This window comes from Calonectris borealis, chromosome 17, assembly GCF_964195595.1.
Source record: "Calonectris borealis chromosome 17, bCalBor7.hap1.2, whole genome shotgun sequence".
NCBI classification, from domain to species: Eukaryota; Metazoa; Chordata; class Aves; order Procellariiformes; family Procellariidae; genus Calonectris; species Calonectris borealis.
The window spans coordinates 8,223,490-8,239,836 of NC_134328.1; the positions used below are offsets into that span (position 1 = coordinate 8,223,490).

The 16,347-nt window shown below is 43.0% G+C and overlaps 1 protein-coding gene across 2 annotated transcripts; it reads left to right on the forward strand.

Annotated features, from left to right (window-relative positions):
• The first annotated feature begins 1,162 nt into the window (after window positions 1–1,162).
• YWHAB (tyrosine 3-monooxygenase/tryptophan 5-monooxygenase activation protein beta) lies at window positions 1,163–15,542 on the forward strand. 2 transcript variants are annotated; one of them, XM_075166448.1, is made up of 6 exons: window positions 1,163–1,293; window positions 9,101–9,401; window positions 10,408–10,531; window positions 11,567–11,730; window positions 13,064–13,159; window positions 13,652–15,542. In XM_075166448.1, exons 2-6 carry the CDS (start codon window positions 9,108–9,110, stop codon window positions 13,706–13,708), a joined length of 735 nt encoding a protein of 244 aa, XP_075022549.1. In that variant the 5' UTR covers window positions 1,163–1,293; window positions 9,101–9,107; the 3' UTR covers window positions 13,709–15,542. The 2 variants fall into 2 exon arrangements, with proteins under 2 accessions (XP_075022549.1, XP_075022548.1); XM_075166447.1 differs by lacking the exon at window positions 1,163–1,293 and adding an exon at window positions 6,371–7,372.
• Window positions 15,543–16,347: the final 805 nt, after the last annotated feature.

Sequence of the window (16,347 nt, forward strand, 5' to 3'; positions counted from 1 at the left end):
CGAAAAGGAATCTGACAGTGTCTTTGACAGGACCAGGATTGTGTCTGAAAGGATAAGAGAAAATTGGGCTCCAGGATACTGTAATTGAGCAGACTGCCTTCAGCCCCAATAATAGTGCTTTGACAAGTGGTGCTGCTGTGAACTTGAAACTTGGGAGCGGGGGGGTTGTGTGTTCAGTCACTTCTTATCCAAAAGAATTACATGCATTATAAAATTGAACTCTTTTCTTTGGATTCCTTGTTGGAGACCAAGCTAGACTTTTCCTCATGCCCCAAAAATGCTCTCTCTCTCCATTTCTCTAGTAAATGTCATTTATTACCGTTGCATAAAACTTATCTAGCCAATAAGGATCTTGTTTTTTTCAGTGAAAACATGCAGTTTAAATTGTAGGGAGGAGCCACTGCTAAAACAGTGTTTAAAGGTGACCTTGCAATTCAAAGCACTTGTGAACTTTTACTTATATGACGGTGCGCAGAATGACACCCACTGCCTGCGGAGATGTCCCTTATTGTGAGGCTCAGCCAGAGAACAGTAGTGAGAAATGGCAAGAAAACCCAAAACGCTGTCTTCTTGTTGCTCGAGAGGATGCTGCACCTCCCAGCCAGGGCAGCTCTCCCCCCTAGACACCCATCCCACCCCTCTATTGCGGTCGGCATTGACCAGAGTCGCACCAGGCATCGAAACGAGCTCAAACAAGACACAGAGCTCACAGGCTACAGGGTGCCGAGGTGTGACCGAACGAGCAGGCCCTGCCTCCCTCAGGAGCCCGGGGTGGCTTCATGCAGCAGGCGGGGGCCGCCAGGTCCGCCAGGCCCTCGGCCACCTCAGGCTCGCTGAGGGAGCGCCGCGCTGGGAGAGCCGCCCTCCCTCCGGCCTGGCCGAGCTCCCTCCGCCGGGCCTTGGGTGACGGAGCCGGGCCCGCCCGGGGCGGAACGGCGGCGGCCGCGGAGGCCGACGGGGATGGCGGCGGCGCGCGTCTGGGCGGGAGCGCGCGCAGCGGGGGGCGGGGGGGACGCGCACGGCTCCCCCCATCGAGGCGGGTGGGCGGGGGAGAGCGGAGGGGGCTCAGCTCCCCCCCCGTCGCTATAGCAACTGAGAGCCGGCTGGCGCCCGCCGGCCCAATGGGGAGGCGGGAGGGGCGGTGGCGCCCCCTGGCGCCGGAAGGGGCGTGTCGGCGGCGCCGGAAGCGGGACCGCAGCGCCGCAGGGTGTGTGTGCGTGCGCCGAGCGGCCGCCGCGCTCCGAGTCGCCTCGCCCGCCGGGATCCAGGCCGCGGTGCCGCCGCCCCCGCCAGGTGAGGGTCCCGGGCCCCTCCCCGCCGGCCCCGCCCGGGCTCCCCCCTCTTCCCCCGCCGCTGGGGTTGGGCCGCGCCGGGCCGCTGCGGCCGCGCTGGCGCCCGCAGGAGTGTGCGGGGGAGGCCTCCCCGGCCTGCCCCCCGCCTCCCCGGCCTGCCCCCCGCCTCCGCGCCGGCCGGGCCCGCTCCTCCCCGCCGGCTGGGCCGGCGCAGCCCCGCGGCGGGGAGGGGCGTCGGAGGCCGCAGCAGGCCGCGGGGGCTGCCTCCGGCGCGCTGCGGGAGGGTCCCCGCGGGAGGGGGCGCGGCGGGTCCTGCCCCCCTCCTTCCCGCTCCGAGTAACGGTGTGACCCTCCCGCGGCTGCCGCTGCGGAGCCCGAGCGGGCGGTGCCGCCTCCTCCCCGAGCGCCCGGCCCTGCCCCGCCCTGAGTGAGTCACTTGCTCCCCGGAGGGCGAGGCCGGCCGCGCACACCTGTACCGGGCGGCCAGCGGCGGGGAAGGGCTCCCCTGCCCGGCGGCCGGGGCAGGAAGGGAAGCGAGCCCCTCCACGCCAGGGTCGGTACCGGTCACAGCCCTGCTCTTCCCGAAGGCTCCTGCGTTCACGACCCCGAACCGGGAGAGGGGTTGGGGCCTCCTCGCAGCTTCACCGAACGGGGAGCTCGGCCGAAATGCTGAGCGTGAGGTGCCATGTCTGTGCCGGTTTGTATGAGCCTGCTCACGTAGGACCAGAGGCGATCATGGACATGTCACGAACGTTTTAGAAGGAAGCAAATCATTTTATTATTATTCTCAAATTTTGATTATTTGCGTCTATCTGGAAATAGAGATGAGGTTAGGGAGGACTCCAGAGGGAAAGAAGGTTGCTTCAAGCCAGCCCCAGTCTACAAAAAGGCTGGGCAGTGACCCGAAACTAACAACCATAGGTTTTATTTGAGGTATGTATAATCAGATATTAATTGGGATGGTCAAATGTCAGTGGCATACAGTCACTGTCTTAGCGTATGGGAGCAAACATGCATCTGACACAAAGATCACAATATAAATTGGTTGTTTTCAGGTAAATTCCTTGTTAATAGTGAAAATAACTTCTGGTGGTAGGAAAACAAACTGTGCATCATGCAACACCATAAAAGCTAAATTCCTACGTAAAAATTTCAGAGAGTTTGAGAACGTTTGTAAGGTTTTGTAACTTCAGTGACTGTAGGAATATTTGTGTCTTTACACGTTCACTGCTGCAGGATACCTCAGTCAAATTTTAATACTTCCTTGTGAAAAGAAAAGCTTGCTTTTATTTTAAAATAATAATAATGAGACATAAACTGGTCTAGAAAAGAAAACAAGAATGCTAGTGCCTTTTTCACTCTTCATATTAAAGGACTGCAAAAATATAGCCTGTATAATGTTTTGTTTATTAAATTGGTACCGATAAAGTGATAGACTCGTTGGACAGATGGGCCTAGTGCAGTTTTCTCAACCTCATTATGTCAGTACCGCATGTTCTGATCTCTGCTATTTTGATGTTGAGTCTTTTTTTTTTTCTAAGCAGGCCTTTGCCAGTATGCAGCTTTTTGTGCTGCATGTGAATAAACTCAAATGAGGAGGAGTTAAGTAAATAATGATTTGAATAATGAGGTAAAAAGCTAGTACTCTAATCCGTTTGGTATCCGAATACATCCCAGTAAGACTAGGCGTTATAGTAGTGTGTCTTTTATATGGCCGCACTTTTTGCCCCACCCTGTAATATAAATACTCTCAGTTTATTATTAACAAAAGCGATTTACCTGTGATATGAATACATTAGTTTGGCATGAACTTTATGCCTGGGGGAAGATTTTTTGGGATAACTCACTATTTCCACCTGGACTCTAGCCAAAACCAATTCTGCTAGGTGTTACCATGTAAGTATATTGTACTTTGGAACTGCGTGCTTGTCTCCACCAGCAGCTGTCCTCTGCGAAGTGCCATAGCTATGTAGCAGTGCAGTGCTTTCTCTCCTGCGGTCCCTCATTTAAGTGACGTTAAGAAGAACAAGGCTACTGTCACTGAATTTCAGTTGTCCGCACAGTATCAGTATTTCTACTCACTATTGGTACTTGTCATAGAAATTTCATAATTGCCTATGGAGATTGAAAACTGTTGAATGTCATTTTATTCAAAAATTATGTTGGTCAGTTTTAGGAAGCAACAAGTAATGATGGCAGAAGATGGCCAGAGCAGGTTTAGGCATGGCTTTATAGAGTGTTAATTTTATCTGAACATTTGCACAAAGATTTGAGCTGAAGGGTATACAGTTAATCAGTAAATGCAGAGGAGGCTAAAGTTATGTGCTGCACAAGGTCAGCAAGAATATCACAACTATGAAGTAATTGTCCTTTTTCCCTTGTTTTGTTTGTGGTATATTTTACTGAACTCATTGTTATACCCAAACTCTTGACAGTTGTGGAAGGTTTCATTGTTCAGATCTTACCAGTCACATTCATTTTCTAATCAGCTATTTAACAGTATGTGGTAGCCTTTGAGGGAACCAAAACAGAGAAACACAACTAATGAAGTGAAATGCCTAATACTTGCAAGGAAGGTTTCTTGCACTCCATTTAAAGAGAGTTGATTCCTTTCCTATAAAGAATATCTGTTGGGAGAGATGTCTACTTGAGAGTGAATGCCATCAACATCATGCACATACTTGTGTCAGCATGTGTGTACCTGAATTATGGGGAAGAATTTTCCATTTGTTTTAGAAGTAGTACCTCCAAAGCTCTTACTCTCTCTAATTATAGAACTGTAATTTGAAATACCGCTTACCTCATGTGAATGTTTAATTTTGGAATGAATTGCCCATCCAGAAATCAAATAAGGTATGTTCACACATTGTTGGAAGATTGAACATCAAATTTTGTACCAGTCTGCTGCTTTTCCTGTTATAATTTGAATGGACTTACAGAGTTTGTGACTGAGAAGTACGATTGCATCCCATTTCACCAAATCTGGTTTTACATTCATTTTTCACAGTGAAACATGCAGGTCTGTTAACCTGCATCCCTACTTGACTCATTAGAGACCAGTATGTCAAACCAGTAATGACACTGCTTTCTCACTAATATTTTACAACGTGGAAGTGTTTGTCTGATAGATTCTAATGCTTGCTATAAAGAGAAAAACAGTACACAAAAATCAATGACTTAATTAGCATCAGAAGAACAGGTCATCGAGAGCAGCAGACTTCAGGCCAACGTAGGCTTATTAGTATTGTCTTGTCAGTTCAATATGTTATATAAGCCAGATTTTTTTCAGTGTCAGTTTTCATTTGATTTCTGCAGACTTTAAACACAGTTATTTCTGATCTGTTTTGGCTTTGTCCTAAACAGCTCATTAAGATTGGAAACAATAAAAACTATGAAGCAGATGTAGTAACTGCTGAGCAGCAAGATGTAGTTCTCCTCAAGCTCCTGCAGTTTTCTGAAGAACATCTGTATGTTTTACTCCTCTGCTGTTGCTGAGATGTAAACGTCCAGTTCTGTGTGTCCATCCGCTCTTGAAAGTTCTGTGGGCGTCCTGACTTCAGGTGCTGTTCCCAGGATGGTCGCACCATCCCCTTCTTACTGCGTCTTCCACTGGCAGTAGCAAGGCAGTTACAAACTAATGTGTTTTGCAGGTTCTGACCTCTACCTTTGATGCTTTGGAATATGTTTCAGAGTCATGTCTACACAGATGTAACGCTTTTCTGGGGGCAGGAAGTAAGCACTTGTAACTTTTAGTACGTGTATATATGCTATTCTGCGTTTGTAAGAGTGAAAGAACTTAGGCTGAATGGGAGATAGAGAAATAAAATAATAATTAAAAAACCTACGTTTTGAGTGTGGGATTTAGGGTGATTCAAATTTCTGGCAGCTGGTACTATTGGCTGCAACTGCTGGCTAGTCATTGGCATTCCTTATCCTAAATAGTGTCCAGCCACTTCATTTTGGAGGCCTACTAAGTTATGGTTTGACAGATTCTTAAGAAGACAGTCTCTTAAGAATTTGAAATGTATCAACGCATCTAATATGAGAATCTTCTGCTTAGAACGGGCAACTTTCTGGACTCCTCCATGGCTGTGATCTGCACGTCTCTGCTCCTTTTTCCATCTTCCCTCTTTCCCCCTTGCCGATGTGGCATGGCTTCATTAGTGCTAGAATAGATCATTCCTGTTGGCCTCCTGTTCATCACCTTTGTGTGTTTTGCTCCTAGCTGCAGGTAACCCTTGTTAGATGGCTTCTGTTTGTGGCCTTAGGAGTATTTTTAGCTGTAGGCTTTGCTTGTTTCAGACTGTGGCACACTGATCCATTGTTAGAGTTTGGCTTTCATCTCCTGTACGGGAGGGACCAGTTATAACTGATAGTTGCTTCTTTGCCTTTTCAAACATCACTCCTTTCCTTGTATCTTTTTTCCTTCTGGCAAACACTTCCCTCTTTTGGAGCTCAAGCCAGCATAGCTCTGCAAAGCTCTCTCCAAGCTTCTAACAAGGTAAGCAGTGGAGAATCAAATAAGGATTTTAAGTGTTCCTTTATGCAGCACCCTGTGAACGAAATAATTGTAGGCTTACTGTCGATTGCAGGTATTTTTATGTGGGGAATGATTTTCTTACTGCATTTAAGTTCCGTTAAATCCATGTTATTGAATAACACTTTGTGTTTCATAGCAAACCTACTAACAGTACAGATATTAAGATGAATTAATTAAACAACTCAAGCCCCTGTATACTGAACTTTTATGTCAAAACTAAATCACTTCGGAGGAGCTCCATCTTCAGTAATCAGTTTGCGTTACATTTAAGATGTGCATAAATTAGTTACATTACCGAGGAAAGTTGTTTGATGAGAAACAACATTTTGATGCTTTGTGCTGGTATTTTGCCTGTATAATTGATATGTTAAACTGGTTTCTGGATCTCTTTTATCCACTACGTCTTTATGCCCTTGCAGGTCCCTCTGTGATTTCCTTCATGTGTCCTTATATGAACCCATTGACCGCCATGAAGTAACTTACATCTAAAGATAAATATGTCAGTGAGCTTGATAAAAGAAACTCTGCACCATTTCTAAACTAAACTCTATGTTGTTTGTAAATAGAATTCTGCACGGATGACTTGTCTACAAATTAGACCACTATTGGCAAAGTACAGATCAAAGATAAAACTGACCTTTCAATGGCAAAATGTAAACTCTGTTGGAGATACTTGCCTCTGGATTTCAACAAGCAGGCTTTTTCTACATAATAATCACATTCCATAAGAAGAAGAGGAGAAGATAGACAGCTACAGTAGAAATGGTTCTAGAAGCTATGCAGGCTGTGTGAAAACTAGAACTGCTCTGAAACTGTTCTGTTTAAATGTCCTGTCATTTAAAGTTGGCTCTTGTAACTTACAAAACATTCTTCAGGTGTACTTTGTTCATGTTCAGATTTTAGTGAGTGGGTAGAGAAATGCCACTGACAAATTACTTCCTGCGTTCAGCACATAGTCTAAATTTAGTGCTGAGTTAAGGGAATAGTTTACGAGGTTTGATAGACTCAACAGTGAAAAGTGGGATGGATTCCCAATGGTAAACGGTCTGATGATTTCCTTAGGCTTTTTATGTGTTGGTACTATGATACGCTTCAGAGTCGGGAGAAAAAATGCACATCACAAATTCCACTTATCCCTTTCCATCCTCAAGAGCTATCCTTTTGATAAGCCTGCAGAACCCAATGATAATATAGCATATCCCCATGGTAAAAGCCTTTTGGGGAAGACAGAGCCAAATTAATCATGCCTTACAAAACTTGTCACACTGCTACCCACAGTCAGTCTGTCTTGTTGAGGGCTTCGATCTGAAGTCTGTGTCACCTTTTAATAGGCGCCAGAATCCGCTAGTTTAAACGCAGTGTTTGAAATGGAACAGAACTGCAGCTGAATTTTACTTACAAGTATGCAAGAGGTCTCTTTCCAGGAGGCTGGTTTTAGCATTACATATCCTTACTGAGTGCCTTATGTAGATGAATGTATTAGGCTAGATATGCAAAGGATCAAACGCAAGCAGGAGTGTGACTTGCAAATGTATAGCAGGTAGGACATTTGGTTGCTGGGTGAAATAACAATGTTTGACTTGATAACTTGGGTGAATTTTTTTGCTGAAGTGGAGTATCTTCAGCTGGAGGGATTGAATACGCTTATCCCAAAATAATTTTGTAGTTAGGACTCTGTCCTTGGCAGTAGGAAACTCTGAAACTGCTCATACGCACAATGGGAATTTGGGTCTGCATCTCAGTGTCCTGGTTGAGGATTTAGTATAGGGGACTGGTTTCCCTGTGTAATAGTGTGGTAGGTGAAACTTGGATTAAAATACAAGCTGAGCAGTGTGTGCGGGGTGTTCTCCATCAGGAGGCTGTCAGACTGGGATCTTCAAAGGAGAGGGCCCAGGGAAAAGGCTACAGCAATCGCTTTCAGCCTGTTGGTTCTTTCTAATAGGGCTGTAGATGCTTGTCGAATTAACAGAAACCTGTGAAAGGCAGTTGTAAATTTACTGTTCTTGTTTGCTTTTTATTGTTCTTTTAGAAATTGTTTTTAGGCTGTTAGGTCTCAGCCTGAAAACTTCTCATCTGGACAGTGAGAGTCCTGACTGAGATTTAGGGAGTAGGAGAGGAACATTATTGCTCAGTAATGGCAAGAATAACAGTTCGGGGTCTGTCCAAAAGTGAACCTATGCACCTGGAGAAATTTTACAGATTAATTTGGGGCATCTGGGAGTTTGTGAGGTATTAAGGTCCACTTACTTTGATAAAGACAAAGAAACTTGTTTAAGTTCTCCTATGAATTTGGCCCTAAGTGGTTGAGTATAAGGTTGGCAGCTCAATGACCGAGTTAACTATATGTTAGCATCATCTTGTAGAAGTAGTCAACACTCAAGCTGCCTCACTGACACGTTCCTTACTAACTTCATTTTTCATTGCTGAAGCTCTTCAGGGGCCTTGTGATCACATGTTTTTCTTGGCTTCAGTTGCTAAACTGCATTATTAGAAATGACAAACAAGTTGTTTCCATATAAGCAATTAGTTTTGCAGTAGTGACCATCACGCGGGCCACATCTCATTTGGTTTTTGGGAATGTCAGTGTTATTTGAAAGGTCTTGAAAACCTGAGAGTGCAGCCACCCTAGCTATGCAGAATTGTCCATTATATGTATGTTGATGCGTGTATAAAAAAAAACAATTTTCTGGCAGAATAGTATAAATGTACTTTCCATAGTTGCCAACAACTACAGCTTTACTGGGTATGGTTTATTTAAACGCACAGAAACATCTCCTGTAGTGTGCAAAAAATCTTTGGTGTCAGGAGGAGCTGTCCAGTGCTTCAGTGCTCCTAAGTAGTTGCTGTTGTATAATAGTGAGGGGAAAACAAAAAAAACCCCAGAAAACAAACAAAACTGGTGGTGTCTAGCTTAGAACATGCAGTGTCTCCCAGGCTGAACTGTGGCCATATAGGAAAGGGGAGAGATTTACATAGGGAACATATTGATGTGCTGTGCTTAATGCCAATATGAATTTTGGTGCATTTTGAAGAATAATGCTTACATATCTTCAGGATTGTGATTAGTCATTTACACATAGAAATTATACATATTTGGCAACAGGTCATATAAATTTTTAAAAAGAAACCCTTCATATTACTTTGTTAGAGTTGATAGACTTCCCACTTATTAGTGACTCTGAGTTCTGCTTCACCCTTCAGCATTAACCTCCACAGTGCAGACAATCAAGAGACATTTTTCTCAATTTTTATTCCCCACTAATTACAGGAGAGCCATGGATAAAAGTGAGTTGGTACAGAAAGCCAAACTGGCTGAACAGGCTGAGCGTTACGATGACATGGCTGCTGCTATGAAGGCTGTCACTGAGCAAGGACATGAACTGTCCAATGAAGAAAGGAATCTACTCTCAGTCGCCTACAAGAACGTGGTTGGTGCCCGTCGCTCGTCCTGGCGTGTAATTTCCAGCATTGAACAGAAAACAGAGAGGAATGAGAAGAAACAGCAGATGGGAAGAGAATATCGTGAGAAAATTGAGGCTGAATTGCAGGATATCTGCAATGATGTTCTGGTAATAATCCAACAGCAAAAATAACAGTAGTTAGTACTGCAGCATTCCTCAGAGAGGCTTAAGGAATCTTACTAGTGCTGTAGACACTGCAGCACCTTAGCAGGGGAATAATTTTGCATAGCCACATACTTGGGTCCAATTCTAGCTCTCAAGTCATCTAGTTTGTTTCTTAGGAAATTTGTTCTAAAAGGGCATTTATTTTTTTTAATAGAAAGAAGCAAACAAGGCAATGTTGAAGACCACTAGCTGCTGGCTAGGGATCACCATGAAAACAAATTTAGATCTGGGGCACTGGCATGAGTCCTGCTAAAAAGCCTACCATTTAAATTCTATCGTTAACGAATGCTGATGTCCTGAGGCTTGTTTAGTACCTTTTTGGGATGGAAAAGATACGCACTTCTTCCTCCAAACCTGTTTTGCTATTTCTTTCACTTAGACGAGAGGGATTCTTTTTATTGCTGTTCAGTTTGCTAAAGATCTGTCAAGAGCCGTTGCTATCAGTAGTGTCAGCCTTTGCATCTCTCTCTGAATGCACATGTGCTGACTGTGCCACTATTCAGCTTTTCAGCTAGAGTTGCAGATAGAATCAGTTTGTTCTGGATAATTTCACTGCTCTGTGTAGAATTCAAGTTTGTGGCAGCAAAAGTGACCAGACTTGTGCTAATGTCAAGCTGCTGCTTGTCATTAGCTTGGTTGTAGACATAGGTTTGCATCAGTGTATTTCAAGGAAAATCTTTGCAGTCTTAAGCCCTGATAGCCATTAGGTTCTGCAGGAGTGAATTGTGGGTAGCCTAAACACAGCAAGTTTTCTGCTTTCTGCATTAGGATGCAAGTAGTTTCTCTTTTTTTCTGAGTTTAGACAGCGTAGGCAAAGTGATTAACGCATGAGCATACATAAGTCATTGTTAATGTTTTAACAGTTCATGCTTACCATTGTAACGAAGGCTCTGTTTCAGACATTATTTTTATGACTTGGAAGAAAAAAAAGTGATGTTTCCTTTCTCAGGAACTCCTGGATAAATACCTTATTGTCAATGCCACGCAGCCAGAGAGCAAGGTCTTCTATTTGAAAATGAAAGGTGATTACTACAGATACCTCTCAGAGGTGGCATCTGGGGACAATAAGCAAAGTAAGTAGAGATGAAATCTCTCATTCTGCTGGGGGCCGAGCAGAGTAAAGTATAAAAAATACTTGTGTACTTTTCCCCTAACATGAAGTATTTGCTTCTTTTCGCTACTGCTCTACAGTATTGAAGACGGGTGCAGTGCAAGTCACTTTTAGAGAAAGACTTCACTGAAATTAATAGAAATGATTGACAGACGTTCATCAAACCAGTCAAATTCTGCTTGCAGCCCTCGACCTCAGTGGCTGATTTTCAAGCATATTTGGCAGTGTAAACTCCTTTTCCTGGAGAATGTGTTTTTTCTCATGGAAAATGCTGTCATCTTGTTTAAACCATGAATTTAGCTCACAAGTCTTCACTATTTGCAAGCTTTCTGCATGCAAATATGGGATATTGGGTTACTGGATCCGAAGCCAGTTAATCCTGAAATGTTAAAGCAATGCAGAACTGTGCTTGAATTCCTGGTGAGTGTCCGATGTAGTCCATGTCTTGCAAACTTAGTTCGACGCCATTCTGGAGCTTGTTACCCATTAGCCAGGAAGGGATTGTTGTCTTTCCTCTGAAACCCCAAACTGAAATATAAAGTTCACGACCTACCTGCTAAATGTTTCCTTCAGTTTAAATAGGTAGTTTAGATACCTCTTCTTCCCCATATGGTTTTGTCTGGATTTGTTATTCAGAACAACTACTTCTTCAGCTAGGCTGAAAGTGAGTGTTTAATCACAGTACACTTTGACTTAGGTAGAGCTTATGTGCATTCGGATTGGTTGGAATTTATTTTGAATAAACTTCATTTTAGGACTTTTAAAATGTTGAATTTAATTTCCATAGCTCAAAGCTTTATCTGAACAAATATTTCTGCCTTAATAGTTCAGCCAGTGGTAGGCTTTTATATCTAAAAAACATTGAAAGAAGTGTCTGTGCATATGTAATTGTATGAATTTCTGGTGGCACAATAGTCTAAACCAAGAATATAATAGCTTCCCCTGTGAAGTACAGTGATGTACTGTGCGTTAATATGATTGTAATTACTTCTTGCAGCAACAGTAGCAAATTCTCAGCAAGCTTACCAGGAGGCATTTGAAATTAGCAAGAAAGAGATGCAGCCAACACACCCCATTCGACTTGGCTTGGCTCTAAATTTCTCTGTCTTCTACTATGAGATACTAAATTCTCCTGAAAAAGCCTGTAATCTGGCAAAGACGGTAAGCAGACTCCTCATATTACCAATTTTTGTGGAGGCTAAGGACATAATTACACGGTTGCAGTAGCACTTTGTAGATGATTGTTCTTTTTCATATCAAATTCCTTAAAAATGCTGTCATCTTTAAATTATTGTCATCGTAAATATATTTTCAGGGAAGTTAGCTAGACTAGCTTAGCTTTAAGAAAAGCTCATTTGCTAGTGCAGTTGATCCAGTGAAAGGGGAGACAAAATGCCTCGTCTTATGTCCATGTAACTCTCTTAAAATGCGCTTGTGTCAAATTTGAAAACACTTGGATTAATTTAGCACTTCTAAAGTGAAATATTTACTTAAATTTGAACACTTAGCAAATACATGAAGTGTCATCTTTGTGACTATGATCGTAGCCCTAGATGTCCTTGTGTGTCTGTGTGTGTGCGCTTCTCTCTGCAGAGACCAAAAAGAGCTTGTGTGGTGGGTTGTGCCAAACAAATAGCTAGTCATTTTTGTGTTAGCCTTCTCCTTAAAATAGCGTTAGAGCCTTCTAAATGGAGCTTTTTGCATCTGTGAAAGTTACCTGGTAGTAACTTGAATAATATGGTGTTAGGTGAATCTTTGTGTTTTAAGATACGCTTTAATAATACTTGGAAACAAGTAATGTTTTGCTGTGCAAAGCTGCTGTTCCTGCTTTTTTAGTTGATATGCTTATATCTATTTGAAACCGGAATGAAGAAATAGCACTCATTCATGGCTCTCAGCTCTCAGACTTGCAGCATGGGCTTTGATGTCTAACAGATCAATAGGAAGAATGGCTTTATAAATCTCTAGTGGAACATACCTGATTTCCTATGCTGTTTTGAAAAGAAATCCAAAACCTTCTACGCCACCGTCAAAAAACCCTTGTCTTCCATTTTCTTTCCTACTTACTCACATGCAATACATATATCAATTTAATGGCACCTTTGTCTTTTACTGCCAATTTAAATCAGTGAGGCCTTCATTTTTAATGAAAGTATTGCTTTTAAGTGGCGGTGTTAAACCTGACTTCAAGCTGTGTGAATCATTCTTCAGTATGACAGAGTGTGCGCTTGCCTCTTCAGTACTTGGTATTGCCATGGTAGTAAAGTTGTTCTGGGCTTTCATCTGGACCCCCCTGAAGACTTCTGTTTTCCCACTGGTTGTCTAGTGATCTGGTGCTCACTTTGGTTTACTTTTCTTCTCTTGGTGTAAAAGAAAAATGCTGGAAGCTTTTGTCACAGAATTTGAATAGTAATGTAGCAAATTTGTAAGCTCTGTGTAAGCAGAAGCGAATTCAGAGCGCAGAGCATGAAAGTGCCGTCTTGCATATTTTTAGGCATTTGATGAAGCGATAGCAGAGCTGGACACGCTGAACGAAGAGTCTTACAAAGACAGTACTCTCATCATGCAGCTGCTTAGGGACAACCTCACTGTAAGTATCGGGGGGCAAACGGCTGCACTGTGCGCTGTTACTTCTTTAGGCTGCTGGACTCCACTATGTGGGACTCAACATCTGAAGGCTTGAGTAGTTCTGTGCCATTAAAAGCCTTTTCTGAGGCATTAACTGCATGTCTTAACTGCACTATTTTTTGTAACCAGACCAGTTAGACTTGCTTGTTTAAACCAGAAATCACTTGTTAACCACTGTAACAAACAGCTTCTTTGTAACAGAAAGTCCAGTTTGTCTGTTCTCAACAGCCAGCTTGTCTTTGTTGAGCTTGCAAACTTTTGCTGGCTTTTTACTTGTAATCCTCTGCCCGTTTTCTAGTTCATTACTCTTTAGCTTTACTGTTAAGTTCAGTTCTGTATTGCTCTTAGCTAAGAAAATTGCCCAGCTACTGCTAGCTATGCTGTCTTCCCTTTCCTGACAATTGTAATTAACTGCGTGCTTTCAGTGTAAACACGTGTTTGTATTTTCTTACAGCTATGGACGTCGGAAAACCAGGGAGATGAAGGGGATGCTGGGGAGGGAGAGAACTAATGGCTGTCACGCTTCACTATATGTTCAATGTCACCCTGTATCCTACACATATACCCCTTTGTGCGACAAGCAAAAAGAATAGTACATCGACTTTCACAACCTCAACGTAGCAAAAACTGTCTGTGGGGTAAAAACAGTTGGTTGGTGTTCTGTGTACTTAAAGCGGAGGTTGGTTATTATAATGGCATTCCGAACTTTCCTATTACGAACATTTACAGTTATGATTACCGTGTTTATATTTTTAACTGAACACTGTGATTATGGGTTTTGTGATTGCAATTGGCTTTACAAAACTCTTATTGGTAGAAAAGTAGACATCAATTATGTAACTCTGGCGAGCTTAATTTGGCACCAAAATAGTCGAAGTACAATTCTGTTGTAAAGTTGTACAGAAAGTTATAGAGATTCTATTGTGACACTGGGGCATGGAAGGAAAACAATCCGATGTATGGCATTCCAGTTAGTGACACTGCTATGAATTAGTTTAACAGGCACACTCTGTAGACATTTGTAACCAAGTCTGAGGCACCGCTTTCAGTCAAAAGCTCACTTTGTCAATCCTATCTTTCTGGGGATGGGGTTTGTTTTGGGGAGGAGGGTGATGGGGGAGTTAGCAGCTTGATTTCCAAATTCTTTACACTGGCAGATAACTGGGATTTGACTTCTAAAAGCGCTTTCATGCTCATATGACATGCATGACTAAGCCCCTTCCCACAGCAATAACGTACCTAATTATACCTTAGATATTCTTCAGTAGTGAGAATTCTTGGTTCACTACCATGGACTTGCAATAGGAGAAGATTCAATTTTTTGAATGGCCTTATTAGTTTGGATGATACCATGAAGTGATCTGCCACTTTTGCATTACTTTACTCTTAGGTGAATTGAAATCTCCATGGTATTCCCGCTTTGAATTTACCTGAAAACTTCTTAAGTAATCCACTGAGCCATCTTTAAGTTCACTTTATAGAAATTTTTCTCTCATTGGACTCCGTTCATCCTTGACCCTCTCACCTGTTTAAACTCCATTAAAGCAATTTTGGACTCCCACATACGCGTCATCCTTTCTTTGGTTATGGGTGATGTCAGGATGGTGGGTGAGACCTGAGTCTGCTCGAGGACAGGTTTCTTTCCTGGGTGTTTGAGAGCTGCTAGTGCTGTTGCAGTCTTCAGCTCTTGCCTGCCATTTTTTGGTAGTACCAGGATCTGGCTCAAATATTCAGGATTTCCCATTTATTGTACTGGAATGCAGACCTACACATTTGTGATGCTTGTAACTTGTAATATTTGAGCTCCAAACGTCCTCACCTAGTTACGTTTCAAACGTCCCATTAAATAAAACCTAGTAAGAGTTGCGTGAATAATGCAGTGGAAAAGATTAGGAATAGTCACCTATCAGTCTCGCGGTATCATCCCCCTACCTTCACATTCCACTTAGGTATAGGATCCATCTGTTTGTCTGTCCATCTGTCTGCTGAAGAGAATTTCATGCACTGATTTTAAAACTCCCTTCTACTAGCTGAACAAATTGTGCAGTTAATACTTGGCGCTTGATAAATGCAGTAGTGAATGTGGAACCGAGCCTGTCTGTATATCTGGTAGCTCTTTTCGCTTTGTTTTTACTGACCAGTATTCTGCCTAAAGTTTGCTTCTGTGACGGTTATATTGCCTAGCACACACGTGGTTGTGAGAATAGTATAGCAAAAAGAAATACCTGGTTATTGATGTACTAGATTCGTGTATGTCTTTTAAACAGTTCTAGTTTCACCTTACACAAAATAATCAGGAAAGTGTAAAAGAATTCAAAAGTGAATAATAAAAAAAAATTTTATCAGTTGTTTGTGTCTGTTATCTTTGCCGTACTAGTGGCAAAAAACTCGTGGTGGCAAAATCACCACTTACTTTTATTAAATGCACAGATCTTGGATTGTGTGAGTTGATTCATGGTTTCCAAATGGTGTGAATACTTAATTACTCATCCCTTTGCAGAGAGACTTCCCCACACACACCCTCCCAGATTTGTAGTAGAGAACACTGGTTCTCTTCATTTTTGTTGAGGGCATACTTAAAATATATTGTCGTTGCAGGACTTAAAAGAAATGCAACTATAAATATCTATTTAACTTGCCATGAGTCATTGCATATTGTAGGGTTCAACACACCGTACCTGAGAAAAGTCCGTTGGTGACATGTAAAGCTTTTTCCTTAGGGAATCCTTTAAATGCACGCTTTTGAACGCAGGGTTAGCTCTTCGGCTGGCCTCTGCCAGTCGTCTGTTTGCACACCCAGCTGCACTAGTGACCTGTAACCTGCACACACGCAGCTCTTCTCAGCTGGTGCTGTGCAACAGCACTACTGGGAGTGAGCTGCACATTTAAGCGCAAGTGGAGGCGTCTTCCTGGAAATAAAGTGCTTGAGGAGGTGGATAGCAACAGCCGGGCTACTTGATACCAGTCAGCCTAAAAGCTCCGAGGAGGCTGGAGCATCTCTCACTCCTGCAGTGGGACAATACGGAACTCTGCTCTGTGGATAATGTCACTCAGCTCCTTTTGAGGGACCACTGCAAAGGTGTTAGGCCAAAATCTAACTAGCTGCCGATTCAGCACTGATCTGTCCTGTGCCATGGCTTTAAATGGTGG